This window comes from Chaetura pelagica, unplaced genomic scaffold (assembly GCF_000747805.2).
Source record: "Chaetura pelagica isolate M959 unplaced genomic scaffold, ChaPel_1.0 scaffold266, whole genome shotgun sequence".
Classification (NCBI taxonomy): domain Eukaryota; kingdom Metazoa; phylum Chordata; class Aves; order Apodiformes; family Apodidae; genus Chaetura; species Chaetura pelagica.
The window spans coordinates 893,769-906,337 of NW_009953799.1; the positions used below are offsets into that span (position 1 = coordinate 893,769).

The 12,569-nt window shown below is 43.1% G+C and overlaps 1 protein-coding gene across 1 annotated transcript in view; it reads right to left on the bottom strand.

Moving 5' to 3' along the window:
- Nucleotides 1-11,284: 11,284 nt before the first annotated feature.
- Nucleotides 11,285-12,569, bottom strand: part of ASMT (acetylserotonin O-methyltransferase) — a 7,860-nt gene continuing 6,575 nt past the window's right edge. The window contains exon 8 of the mRNA XM_010001171.1: nt 11,285-11,496. Within this exon, the coding sequence (XP_009999473.1) occupies nt 11,285-11,496 (212 nt within the window). The remainder of the gene's footprint in view (nt 11,497-12,569) is intronic.

Consider the following 12,569-nt stretch of genomic DNA (forward strand, 5'->3'; position numbering starts at 1 on the left):
AGACACAAACAAAAGAAAACGAAACAAAGGAATAGACAGTAGCGACAGAAAACTTTTCCCGCTATAATGTGTATTTTAAAGTTTTCTCGTGTTTATATGCATCTATATATTTCAAATATAATACCTACCTGAAATCTCTGCTCCACGGGACTAACACCATGTCATTACTTCAAACACCAATTGATTTGGTGCCAGTGTGTTTGTGTCCTAGTTAGCACTCTTAGACTTTAAACATGCAGAAGTATAACAGTAGGATTTCAAGGGAAATCATGTATGCAGTTAGGAGCTTGTTAGGTACTCAAGAGAGAACAGAATGATGTTTTAAGCATGAGTGAAACATTAGATGTATAATAAGACATTCTGAATTTCTGCAGGAACAGGAGTGTACTTGTCTTCTCTACACAAGGTTCAAAACAATGCAATTTTTTAAAAATCTGTTTTCCTTCTGGTACTAGTAATGTGTTTAGTATGTCAGACACCCATAACTCAAGACAGATGATTCTGTACTTAAAACATGCATCTTACTTACATGTCCTCTTTACCATTGTTCTGAGTCTGGCTGGGATGGAGTTAATGTTCTTCACAGCAGGTCACACAGTTCTTTTGGATTTGTGACCAAAACAGTGTTGATAACACTGGCATGTGTTCATTGTTCCTGAGCTGTACTTGCATGGTATCAAGACCTCCTTTGTTTCTCAGTCCATCTCCACATTGAGTAGGCTGGGGGTGAGCAAGAGGCTGTGAGAGGACACATCTGGGACAGCTGACCCTGACAGACCCAAGCAGCATCCCATGCCATAAAACTTCATGCTCAGTAGTAAAAATGGAGAATAGGTGGCTGGTTCTCAGAGAATTGTTGGGCATCAGTCTGCTGGTTGGAGGTGGTGAGTAGTGCCTTTGCACCACTTGTTTTGCTGGCTTTTTTTCCTGCCTCTTTTCTTTCACTCATTGAACTGTTTTTTATCATGATCCACAAACTCTTTCTTGCCTTTGCTAGTTCAGTTGTCTCTCCCACCAGGCTGGAGTCAGGGAGTGTGCATGCAGTAGATGGTTGCTTGATGGCTGGCCAGGGTCACAGCCAAGCATGCTTTACTTCTTACCTTGTTTTACACACACACACAAAATACGTTGTGTTCCTAACTAATAAGTGTGATGTATCTCAGCTAGATCTTGGAAAAAAAATAATTACTTTACTACACAAACTGGAAAATGTATCGATTTTAAACTCCTAAGACAATATCTGTTATAGATAGATATAGAGTAATACATGCAGTTAGACAGAGACAGCCATTCTAATACCTGTCTCTATACAGTCACACAAAATAAACAGATTGCTTTTATCATAGTACAGTCCAGAGGACTTGGCTGTCTCCTTGACCATCCCAAAATGGGCACTGTGGAAGTGTTGCAAGACCCAGCTTCTGGTCTCTACCCTTGACATGCAGCTGCATACCAGCAGGGAATTCTAAATACGTTATCAAATAATGCCCTATTCAACCAGACCTCAGTGATGGCTGAAATAAGAGCATCTGCATGCTGTGCTTAGAGCCCTGTGTCATTCAAGACCCTGAGCTGAAAGGTGGTCAGCACTTCTGAGAGATGGCTTGGGGAATATAGTATGTATAGTCTGTATTGGGATCCTGCTATTCAACTGCCTTCGCACATTGCAGCAGTTAAGGACAGATGGGTCTATTTGTCTCCCAGAGCTCAAATCCCCCCAGCTTTCCCCATGCAGTCACAGGGATTCACAGCTGTACTAGAAGGTTACAACTTGGCACTGGCCAAGGATAATTTTCTTTGAATGAAGCTGCAGCTTGATCTGAGACAACATGTCAAAACACCCAACTCAACAGTTAATGGAAAACCTGATGAATGTTAACGCTGTGGTGTCACACACTCAGAAGTGTGGAATGACAAAATCAAGGTAATTTCTGATTCTGGGGCTTAGAGACTAGGCATGACACTGAAAATATCTGTACTTCTTATATTAGTTGTACCCTTTGTGCTCTGCTAAGAACCTACACCAGTTGCTGCAGCCTCAACTAGGATTCAAGTCGCGTGCACAGGTACTCACTTCCCTCCACCACCTCCTCCAAATGCTTCCTCACCAGGCATCTGGGCTATTGCAAGCTGTACTTCACCAACTGATACAAAGAAATAGCAGATGGCAAGTGGCAGGGAAATCCCTGATGGATAATTAGATCCTTCACTACTTCCCTCTGCCTCACAGCTGCTATTCACTGGGATCTTAAAAGTGTTACCAGTGCAGAAGTATCATTTCCCTCACAATGGTCATCAGGATAGGCTGTGAAGTTCTCTTTTTAAAAAAAAATAGTCTGCATTCTAAAGGAAATATGGCATCCTTTTTTGTATCAGCTTCCTCTTGACCTTCCTTGGTCAAGAGGTGTCTTGGTTTCTCTGTGGACCTGTCACTGGACACTGTGTTGCCCTTGAATTGATCACTTACAAAAAAGAAGCTGCATTCCCCAAAATTATCACAACAAAAGGCAATATGGACTTGTGTTCCTCCAACTCCATCTCCTCATCTATGAGACTCTACATGAAGCACATTTTCCACAGATGAGATGAGCCACAACAAAAAGCCACTTTGATCCTCTGTCCAAATCCTGGTTTAAAAAAAAATTGTCCTCAGGAGAAAGTTTCCCCCTTAAATCTGGTATTTGTAGGCTATCCAAATCCAGAAATCCAGTGCTTAAATCCTAATGAGGATATGGAAATAGTGTGTTTATTCCTCTAATAACAAATCATCCTGATGACCCCTGTACCTGGCCAGGCTTCTCATGAAAGCTGCTTTACAGCCTGCACCAGTGTGTGTTACAGACTGTAACAAAGGAAGGAAAAACATTTCATTTGATAGGTTTTGTAGGGGTTGGGGTTTTTTGTTTGGTTTGGTTTGGTTTTTTGGGGGTTGTTTGGGTTTTTTTGTTTGTTTGTTGAAGTTTTTTGTGTGTTTCTTTTGGTTTTTATTTCCCCATATCAATTGTCATTGGCTGCCTCTTCATTCCTACTCTTTAGGACAGAATGACCATTCAAAAGTGACCAATAATGAGGAGTTAGAATTTACTCAGTGCTACATCAGTCCCAGTGAACATGAGAAAATTGCACATCAGTTCAGTGAATATTTTATTTTGCAGGAAGCAAACAGAGTACAAATTCAAACTTATCTTTGTCAGGTACTATGTTAAACTTGGAAAAAATAGGGAAAAGGCCTGAAGCAGAAACCATGACCAGATCAGTAAGTATAAGCTCTCACATTTCTTCATGGGTAATTTCTGGTGAAGGAAGTGTTAATTTATTTTTCTCATACTCAGACATATGATCCATATATACTCAAAAGTCTGTGATTTTCTTGAGAATATATCAGCTTACCAAAGAGTTAAGTGCCTTAACTAAAAGTTAAGTTGATGGCTTATTTCATTTCCCTACTCGCATATGCAAGAGGGCAGAAGAAAGAAGAGCATCATAGTTTTCCAGTCCTCTTGACTTGAAGCTCTCCAAAGCCAGCTGTCTCCAGGAGCTTGCTGTACTTGCTGCTCTTTTTCTTCTGTCTGCACCAACATGTTCATGGAATACAGTTGGGTTTCTAAAGGCCCACTTTTGTCTTCATTCAGAAGTGATTCAACCAGCAGCACCCCACCACCTGATTGAACAAAGAAATAAAACACATGCGGAGCTCTGAGAAGACAAGATACTTTTTAGCTGAGTTATTAGATCCTAATCTTTAGTTTCAAGAAGTACCCTCTGTGTTATGTCGTATTTCAGCATTACAGAAGACGAAGACCAAAAGCATGTGAGTGTGCCTCTGCTTGACCATGTAGGTACTGATGTCCCAGGGCTGAAGAAGATGCTATGGCTGGAATGGAAATTTCCCATTTCCCCCAGCTGAAATCCACAGGAGCTTACTGATTTTGCTGAGAACCTGGCTCTGTAGGCAGTGTTTTCAAAGCTCTGAAGGTTCAATGCAGTTAATGGGATTTTTAGTATGACTTATACACTGATCTAACAGCATAGTGTTGTGCCACATATCTGTTGTTTCCTTCTGAAAGCAGTTCTAAAACAAAATGCCACAAAACCTTTAAGAGTTAATCTTTCAGAGAAAAACGCCTTTTAAAGAGTTCATGTTGGTGTCTCATACGTAATGTACATACATCGGTAGAACCATTAGATAACCACATCCTTAGATTTTTACCGTAAGCTCAAGAAGATGCCAGCTGTGGGGACCCCACATTCAGGAGCTTTAGATAGACAAAATCCAGGTAGTTCCAGAGTAAAGACTGATCACCCTGCTGGTCGTTATACATTCCAGTGGAGTTGCTGTTGTTTAGGGTTTTTTTAATTGTAGGTTTGCTAATTTTTACACTCCATTTAGCACAAAAAAAAATATTAATATGGAACAATTTGGGATATTCCCACCCATACAAAGGTTGGGAATCACTTATACAAGAAGTTCCTGGTGTATTTATAATTTCATCACAGCTAAACTACCTGATCCTCTCTCTTGTCAGTCTTTGAATACAACCTCTTGAGCTGTAAATGCTCACCTTAGATGAAGAAGCTTTTGGAGGTATCCAGGTATCAGCAGGCATCTGTGCTAAAACAAGCTTCTGTATTTCTGTTCTAAGGTGCTCCTCTATGCATAAGTAACCCAAATGAGGGCTTTCCAGAGCAAGGCTATTTGGCCTGCTCTCCATGCCAGCTTGTACATGCCTGCTTTCCTGACTTGGATTGTGAAATCATCATGAAACCTGCCTTTATCCCAGTTGCTTGGCGTCCTCCATAGGAGTCATCCCAGCAGAGCCCACAGTGGGCCCATCTGATCAGTTAGTGACAATCTATTTTAGACAGCTGGCAATTCTGCTGTTTGTGCCTCTCCCAAATGCTGAACTCTACAAGCAATGTAGGTACTACAATCTTTTAAATGCATTGCTACTCCCCCCTCAGGTGCCCTTCCCGTTAGGGTGGGAACTTGATCAGCCCATGAACTTGCGTCATCTGTTAGAATAAAACACCTCAGCTTCTCTACAATTGCAACCAGTACCTTAGGCATCTTGGCTGCTATAGATGCCATCTGTGGGGGCTGCTGTTGCTCACCATTGGTGGGCTGTTTATTGCCACCTGCTTTGAGCACAGGGCACATTAGAGACACTCATATACACTAGGTCACTATACTCACTAGTAGGTGAACTCAGCTTTCAAGGGAGAAAGGAGTGGGGCAGGCACAATCCTTTCCCAGCCTCCTTTAGCCAGCTACTCCAGTGTGGTGGAGCCAGGTTAGGAGCAGTAATCAGTACCTTGGCATGAACTTTCCCTCTCTCTGATTTATCTTCAGACCATACATGGAGAGATAACTTCCTGTAGGAATCATCTTGTTCTGCTCCAGGTTGGGTTTTCCCAACACCAATGGACGCTTGAAATCTTATTCTTCCTGCCACTTCCAAGACATCACATGAAACTGGTTAGATGAAGGTGAATACTGAGTTAGTGTTTTTTTTAAAATGAGCTGTCAGAAACATCACACCTTAAATCCAACCTTATTTGGACACAGAGTATCACATGATGTTTGAAGTAGAGAGGGACCTCTGGAGGTCATCTGGTCTGTCCCTCTCCTCAAGCAAAGCCACCTAGATCTAGTTGCCCAGCACCATGTCTAGACAGCCTTTGAATATCTCCAAACTGGGAGATTCTACCACCCCCTGGGCACCCTGTGCCACTGCTCAGTCACCCTCACAGCAAAAAATTGTTTTATTCAGAGGGAATGTCCTGTGTTTCAGTTTGTGCCCATTGCCTCTGGCCCCACAGCTGGGCACCACTGAGAAGCACCTGGCTCCCTCTTTGAACCCTCCTTGCCTACAAAATACTCCTTCTTGCCAATGAAACATCCTTGCTTCCAGCAGCTGTAGCATTGGGACCTTAACATTTACTCCCACACGTATAAATGCTAACGGGTTTATTGCCTTTTTAACATCCTTTGGTGTTCAAGGCTGCTGATTATCCTTTCTGACAGCTAAAGGGCTGAAATAAATGTTTGTACAGCAGTATTATCCAGTCTCCAACTAAAAATTAAATCCCACCAACATTTCAGTGCTTCCACAGGAGTTTTGTTTGTTGGTTTGTTTGGTTTTTTTAAATTTCATAAGCATGAAGAGGTGAATAGATTCGATGCACATTGGCATCCTTGGCATTCATATCACAGCCTGGAACTGCAGACTTGTTTTTGTATTATAAATGCTGAAAGAAGAAATCAGCAATGTGTCCTACTAGCACTGCTTCATTTATCATACCAAAGGTTTATTGATCAAAGACTTTATTCCATTTCAAAAAACAGTACCTGTTTTAAAGCTACAAGGTACAGCACAGGGTAAAGACTAAATATGGACCTTTCAAACAACATGAACCTTAAGTCATACTCAAAATTTACCCTGAAAAGTTGGAATGAAATACTGCGTTTGATGTGCTTTTCAGCTCCTGACAGTCTGATTGCACTAATATGTAACACAAAGACATATTTCCTATTTTAAGAAATCTGTTTCATCCTGCTGCAACCAAATTGGTTTCAGCAAGCCTGGGCACAGACACTGTACCCTTTCTGAGGCTGCAAGGTGTGAGAACATTCAGGTCTTCAGAAACATGCTGACCTTCTTCTGGAAGCCACTCTACTGGCAGCCTTATAGAAGACATTGCAGTGGAAAGGCCATGCTTACTCTACTGGGCCTCACACTAAGGGCTTGAGAAACCCATGTGCTATTAAGGTAACCTGCAACTTATACTATTTTTGAGAAAGGTAAGATGTATGTGGATCAAGGGGTGGAACACCTTGATTCTGACCAGGAGCCCATTGCAGGTTTAGGAGGTAGTGCCTCACATCACAGCTAAGCTGACCAAGTGCAAGCCTGGGCTGCATCATGCTGCACATCCAGAGTGGTCTACAGCCACCTTGAAAGAAGTAACATTGCAGAAACAAGTTCTCATGAGAATATAATTTTTCATGTCCTGCCTGGTACATTCAAACCTATCTTCTGCTCTTGACTGATTCACTCCAGCTATGGACAGGTCCAGTTGTTACTTCTAAATAGTATTGGGAGCCATAAGATTTATCTCAGCCTAAAGGGCTAAAAACTCCCTGAAAGGGGACTTGAACTCTGTTGAGAAGGGCCATCTGCATCAAGCAGAAAACCCTCCACTCCAGCACCTTGAAAGGGACTGAACTTGGAAACTACTTCCATTACTCAAAACACAACTAACTTAGACATCTCCACCTTATTACTTTGTTCCTATGCAATACTTATTAATATTAAAATATCCAATGACAAGGAAAAAACACAGCTGAAATATCTCATGTATAACAAGGTGTCATCAGAAATGCCTGTTGGAGCATGGAAACCATAGAATAAAGAGGGGTTTAATTTGCCTGCATGCAGCAATGCATTTGTTTCAGGTCTTTTTTACAATGTTAGTTATTTAGAAAAAGAAAAAAAAAAAAAAAGGAGAACAAGGGAAAAAAATGGAAGAGGATCTGATGAGACCAGCTATGCCTCTGCTTTGTCAAGGCAGGTGTTGAGCTCAGAGAACTCTGAGCTTATTCTCTTACTCTGGCACTGACTTGTTCTGTGCTCATAGAGCAACCTTCTCTCTTTGTGTCAGGAAGGAAGGACTAAAGGATGGGCCAAGGTAGGGGCACATGGGAGAAAAAAAAGATGCTCTGAAGGATCACACTGTGGGGGAAAGGGTGGAGGGGTGAGGAAGAAGAGTAAGAAAATCAGAACTGAGTAGGTAAATTAATATAGTCTAATGGAAACAGCCCAAGTACTCTTATTACATTATTTTGTGGTTTCAAAGGGTCTGGCCTCTGAAGGTGAATAGAGAATTTCAGTATTTTCCTTATACATATTTCCTTGATCATGTAGCATAAGATATTAGCCAAGAATGCTTTAGCATTCCTCCAGAAGCTGGATGCTCAAATGCCAACTATCAGATAAGGAATGAGCAGCCCAAGCTATAGACAGCTGGAGGTTCTGTTTGGACAGGCATTAATTCTGCCTGGGAGCACACGGGCAATCACACACTGTCACCATGTGTTCGTGTTTAGCTGCTCTGATTTGGCATCACATCTGACCCTAAAAAGTCATTTAAACACCAATGATCTTCAAATTGTGCAATCACTATTCACTTCATTCCTTTTGAGCTGTGTTCCAGGTAATGAGGGGTCAATCCTGTTATTTATAGACCCAGCATCTTATAATCTTGATACATCTAGAAGGCAGGTGTGCACCTTGGATATTGAAGTTGTGCCCAAGCCACTCACTGATGAGTTAATGACACAGACAGCATGCTGTGGATCAACTCATGGCAGAAGTACTGTATTTAGGGAATTCAGGGATGGCAGGTCACACTGCCATCCAGCATGACCTGGATAGGCTGGAGAGTTGGGCAGAGAACCTAATGATGTTGAACAAGGGCAACTGCAGGATCCTGCAGCTGGGGAGGAAGAACCCCAGGCACCGGTATAGGTTAGGGGTGGACCTGCTGGAAAGCAGCTCTGAGGAGAGGGATCTGGGAGTCCTGGATAGATAGTAAATTATTCACAAGGCAGCTTGTGCCCTTGCCGCCAAGAGGGCCAATGGAATCCTGGGGTGCATAAGGAAGAGTGTGGCCAGTAGGTCAAGGGAGGTCATTCTCCCCCTCTACTCTGCCCTGGTGAGGCCACCTCTGGAATCCTGCATCCAGTTCTGGGCTCCACAGTGCAAGAGAGACAGGGTGTTACTAGGGAGAGTCCAGTGGAGGGCAACAAAGAAGATTGGGGGATTAGAGCATTTCCCTTGTGAGGAAAGGCTGAGAGAGCTGGGGTCTAGCCTGGAGAAGAGAAGGCTGAGGAGAGACCTTATTAATGTAAACAAGTATCTAAAAGATGGGTGCAGGGAGGATGGAGCCAGACTGTTTTCAGCAGTTCTCTGTGACAGATTGAGGGGCAATGGGCACAAGCTGGATCAGAGGAAGTTCCAATGAAATATGAGGAAGAATTTTTTTTCTGTGAGGGTGACAGAGCGCTGGACCAAGCTGCCCAGGGATGTTGTGGAGTCTCCTTCTCTGGAAACATTCAAAACCCACCCAGATGCAGCCCGGAGTGATGTGCTCTGGGGGATCCTCCTTTAGTAGTGGAATTGTGCCGGTGCAGAGGCGCGAGGGAGGAATGCAGACCAATCAGTATGATTGATAAAGCAAACTTCAAACTTTATTAGAAATGACAGGCACTTATATACCCTTATCCCGAATTTTGCATGTCCAGGGTTACACTTATGATTGGTCAGTTGTACTAGAACCTGCCACGATCTGAACAGTGACTGGTTCCCAGGCTCAGGTTCAGTCAGGACTCTCCACCCCAACTCCTCCTTCGGCACGTCTGGGTGTTTACTTCGTTGCCTCCCTTTTTATCAACTGGTTCTCATGAGAGAGTCCTTGGTCATTGAGGCCCAGGTGTTCTATCAGTAAAAACAGGATTGCTCACATATCTGTTGTTTATTAAAACAGCCTGCAACAGAATTGGACTAAATGATCTCTAGAGGTCCCTTCCAACTCTTGACAATTTTGTGATTCTGTAACATGTTTTGACAAGCCAAAACTGTCTGCTCATGGCTTTTTTTCAGGTCAAGGGCAGAATTACCAGTGACACCAGCCAAGACAGAAATTCTCTGACTTATCAAGGTTATATGGTGGGTCGATTTACATATGCAGCAGCAGCATGCTGACTATGACTGTCCTGCCTACTGTCTCAGGACAAATTGTAGCCATGTGAGGAACCAACATGTAATATTTTTAGAGGAAAAAAGTGTAACAGGAGAAAGTCTGGACAGAAGCTTTGCCTTTTTTATGCCAGCATATTTCATTGGCCGCTTGGTACATTCCAAGCAGCAAAATAATTTCTCTGAACATTTGTTTTTCTGGGGAGGTGGTAGGAATCAGCAAAGACCTGGTGAGCCTCCTTTCATTCTTGGTGTTGGTGCCTGGCAGCTGCAGGATGGAACACCCCACTTTGTCTGGAAAGCCAGCAAGAAATCAGAATACATTACTCAGAGGCTGCAGCTCCTGGCCAAGTCACCTTCATGCCACATCACTTGCAGGTAGGGAACACTGCACAGTGACTGCAGCTCATGAGGGAACTTTCTGAAACCTCTTGCCCCAAATTCTCCAAGATTCTGTCAATATCTACATGGTGAAATTCTACTCGGACATAAACCTACTACCTATACTGTGGCTTATGAACTGTGGCCTGTTGCTTAGAGGGATAAAAGGGCCCTCACAGCCTTGTGATCTCATTTTCATACTACAAAACAAGATAAAAGGCCAACTTTCCCCTAGTGAAGCCACCTTTTCCCTATGCTTCTCCTAGCATCAAAGAAGAGGGAGGCCCCCATATATGACTGCTGAGAAAGGTATCTCAGACTGCTTTAGTACCCACTGTAATGTCCAAATGCAGTTAATATTCAAGCCACAACAGCAAAGAGTGCCTTTCTGGTGCCTTCTCCAACCGTCTCTCACTCCAGTAATCTGTAATTCTGCTTCCATGAACTGACTGAATTATTTAAAGAAACAGCAGGAGGCATGCAATAAGGACTTGCCTAGTGTGTAAATAAATTACTTGGCTGCATCATTCTCCCTCTCAGCTGTCATCTCAGGGCATTCCCTGTAAGGAGCAGCCCTGGGCTTCAGCCAGTCATCAAGCTACAAAATTATTTTTTGTAGGTTAAATCAAAATCTAGAGGAAATAAATGAGTATCATTTTTCATGCCAAATTCCCCAAGCCTCAGGCAGGATTTTTCCTGGAACTTCAAAAATACTAACCACAGGGAGACATAATTTGGTTTGTTTGTACTATATTAATTCCCCAGGAATAAAAATTCTGGTAACAGAGCTCAGTACAGGGATCAGTTTTATTTTGCAGGAATTAAATACAAATTCAGCTTTGCTTTTGTCAGATATAGTGTTATAACTGAAAAGAATAAAAAAAATCTGAGGCAGACATATTGCACATTTCTGTTATATGATATTTATTGTGGAATAGGTGTTGATTTCTTCTTTACCTTCCAGATCTAAAGGGAAGCCCAAATCAGGCTGCCAGACTCACAACCCGTGCATGCCCAAGATCTATAATCAGAGATTCTCCTGACAGTGTATCAGCTTACGAAACAGTTAGTTACTTTAACTAAAAGCTAAGTTGATTATTCCCTCTAAGAAGAGAATGTCAGTTAGGTACATAAAAGATGTTCTATTATTTCCTTCCTAAAACAGCATCATAGAGTTTTCCAGTCCTCTTGATTTGAACCTCTCCAAAGCCAGCTGTCTCCAGGAGCTTGCTGTACTCTGCTGCTGTTCTCTCTTTTCCTTCTGTCTGCACCAACATGTTCATGGAATACAGTTGGGTTTCTAAAGGCCCACTTTTGTCTTCATTCAGAAGTGATTCAACCAGCAGCACCCCACCACCTGATTGAACAAAGAAATAAAACACATGCGGAGCTCTGAGAAGACAAGATACTTTTTAGCTGAGTTATTAGATCCTAACCTTTAGTTTCAAGAAGAAGCAACCTTGATATTAAGTCATGTTGCAACACCAGAGGACAATGTAAGAGCAAAAGCATCACAGCATGGCTTCACTGGGCTACATAGGTACTGATGTCCCAGGGCTGAAGAGGATGCTATGGCTGGAATGGAAATATCCCATCTTCCTGAGCTTACTCATTTTGGCTCTGTAGGCAGTGTATTCAATCTCTGAGGGTTCAATTTAATGCTTAATGGGATTTTTAATATGACATACACACTTGTCTGTCTAAACAACACCCCAAATCCCCAATCCTTATACTTAAAAACCAAGAAAGAGGAGTCCCTGTAGAGGAGACTAAAACAGAAAGGCAGATAAGGAGAACTTAGACCAGGTCTTATTTGGCTCAGCTGCACATGGTTTGATTACGAAAGCAAAAGACAAAAGCAAGAAACCTTTGCACTGACATTGAGCGTTGAGATCGGTGTGTTTCACGGTACTGACAGGTGTGCTGGTTTGGTTTGGTGGGTTTTTGGGGGAAGGATCCCAGGGATGGCTCCTTAAGAAGCTGAGAAGCTCCCCCTGCTCCAAACCCAGCCAAGGAGCCAGTAGAGGGACAACATGTGCTTCTGAGATTAAAATACAAAAGAACAGCTATAATACCTGAGCAGAGAAGCACTTAGGGTAGAAGAGCTGTGCAGGAGGAGGAGAGCAGTGCTGGTGTTTGGTGAGGAAGCAGGGGCAGAAGGTGCCCCAGCAGCAGTTTCCCTGCAGCCCATGGCGAGATGGCAGCTGTGCCCCTGCACTCATGGAGGAACGTGGTGGGACATTCCCTGAAGGTGCCAGGAGGGGGGAACTTGGCCCCTGGACTTGGATGCTGTGACCAGAGGATTTGCTGCCAGTGGGCTCTGATTGCTCAGCTGTGGAAGCCCCCGGGCCAGGGGAGGTGGCTGTTCCCGAAGCCCCCGTGACTCTGTGGGAAGCCCAGGCTGGAGCAGCTCCGGGCCTGGTGGGAAGG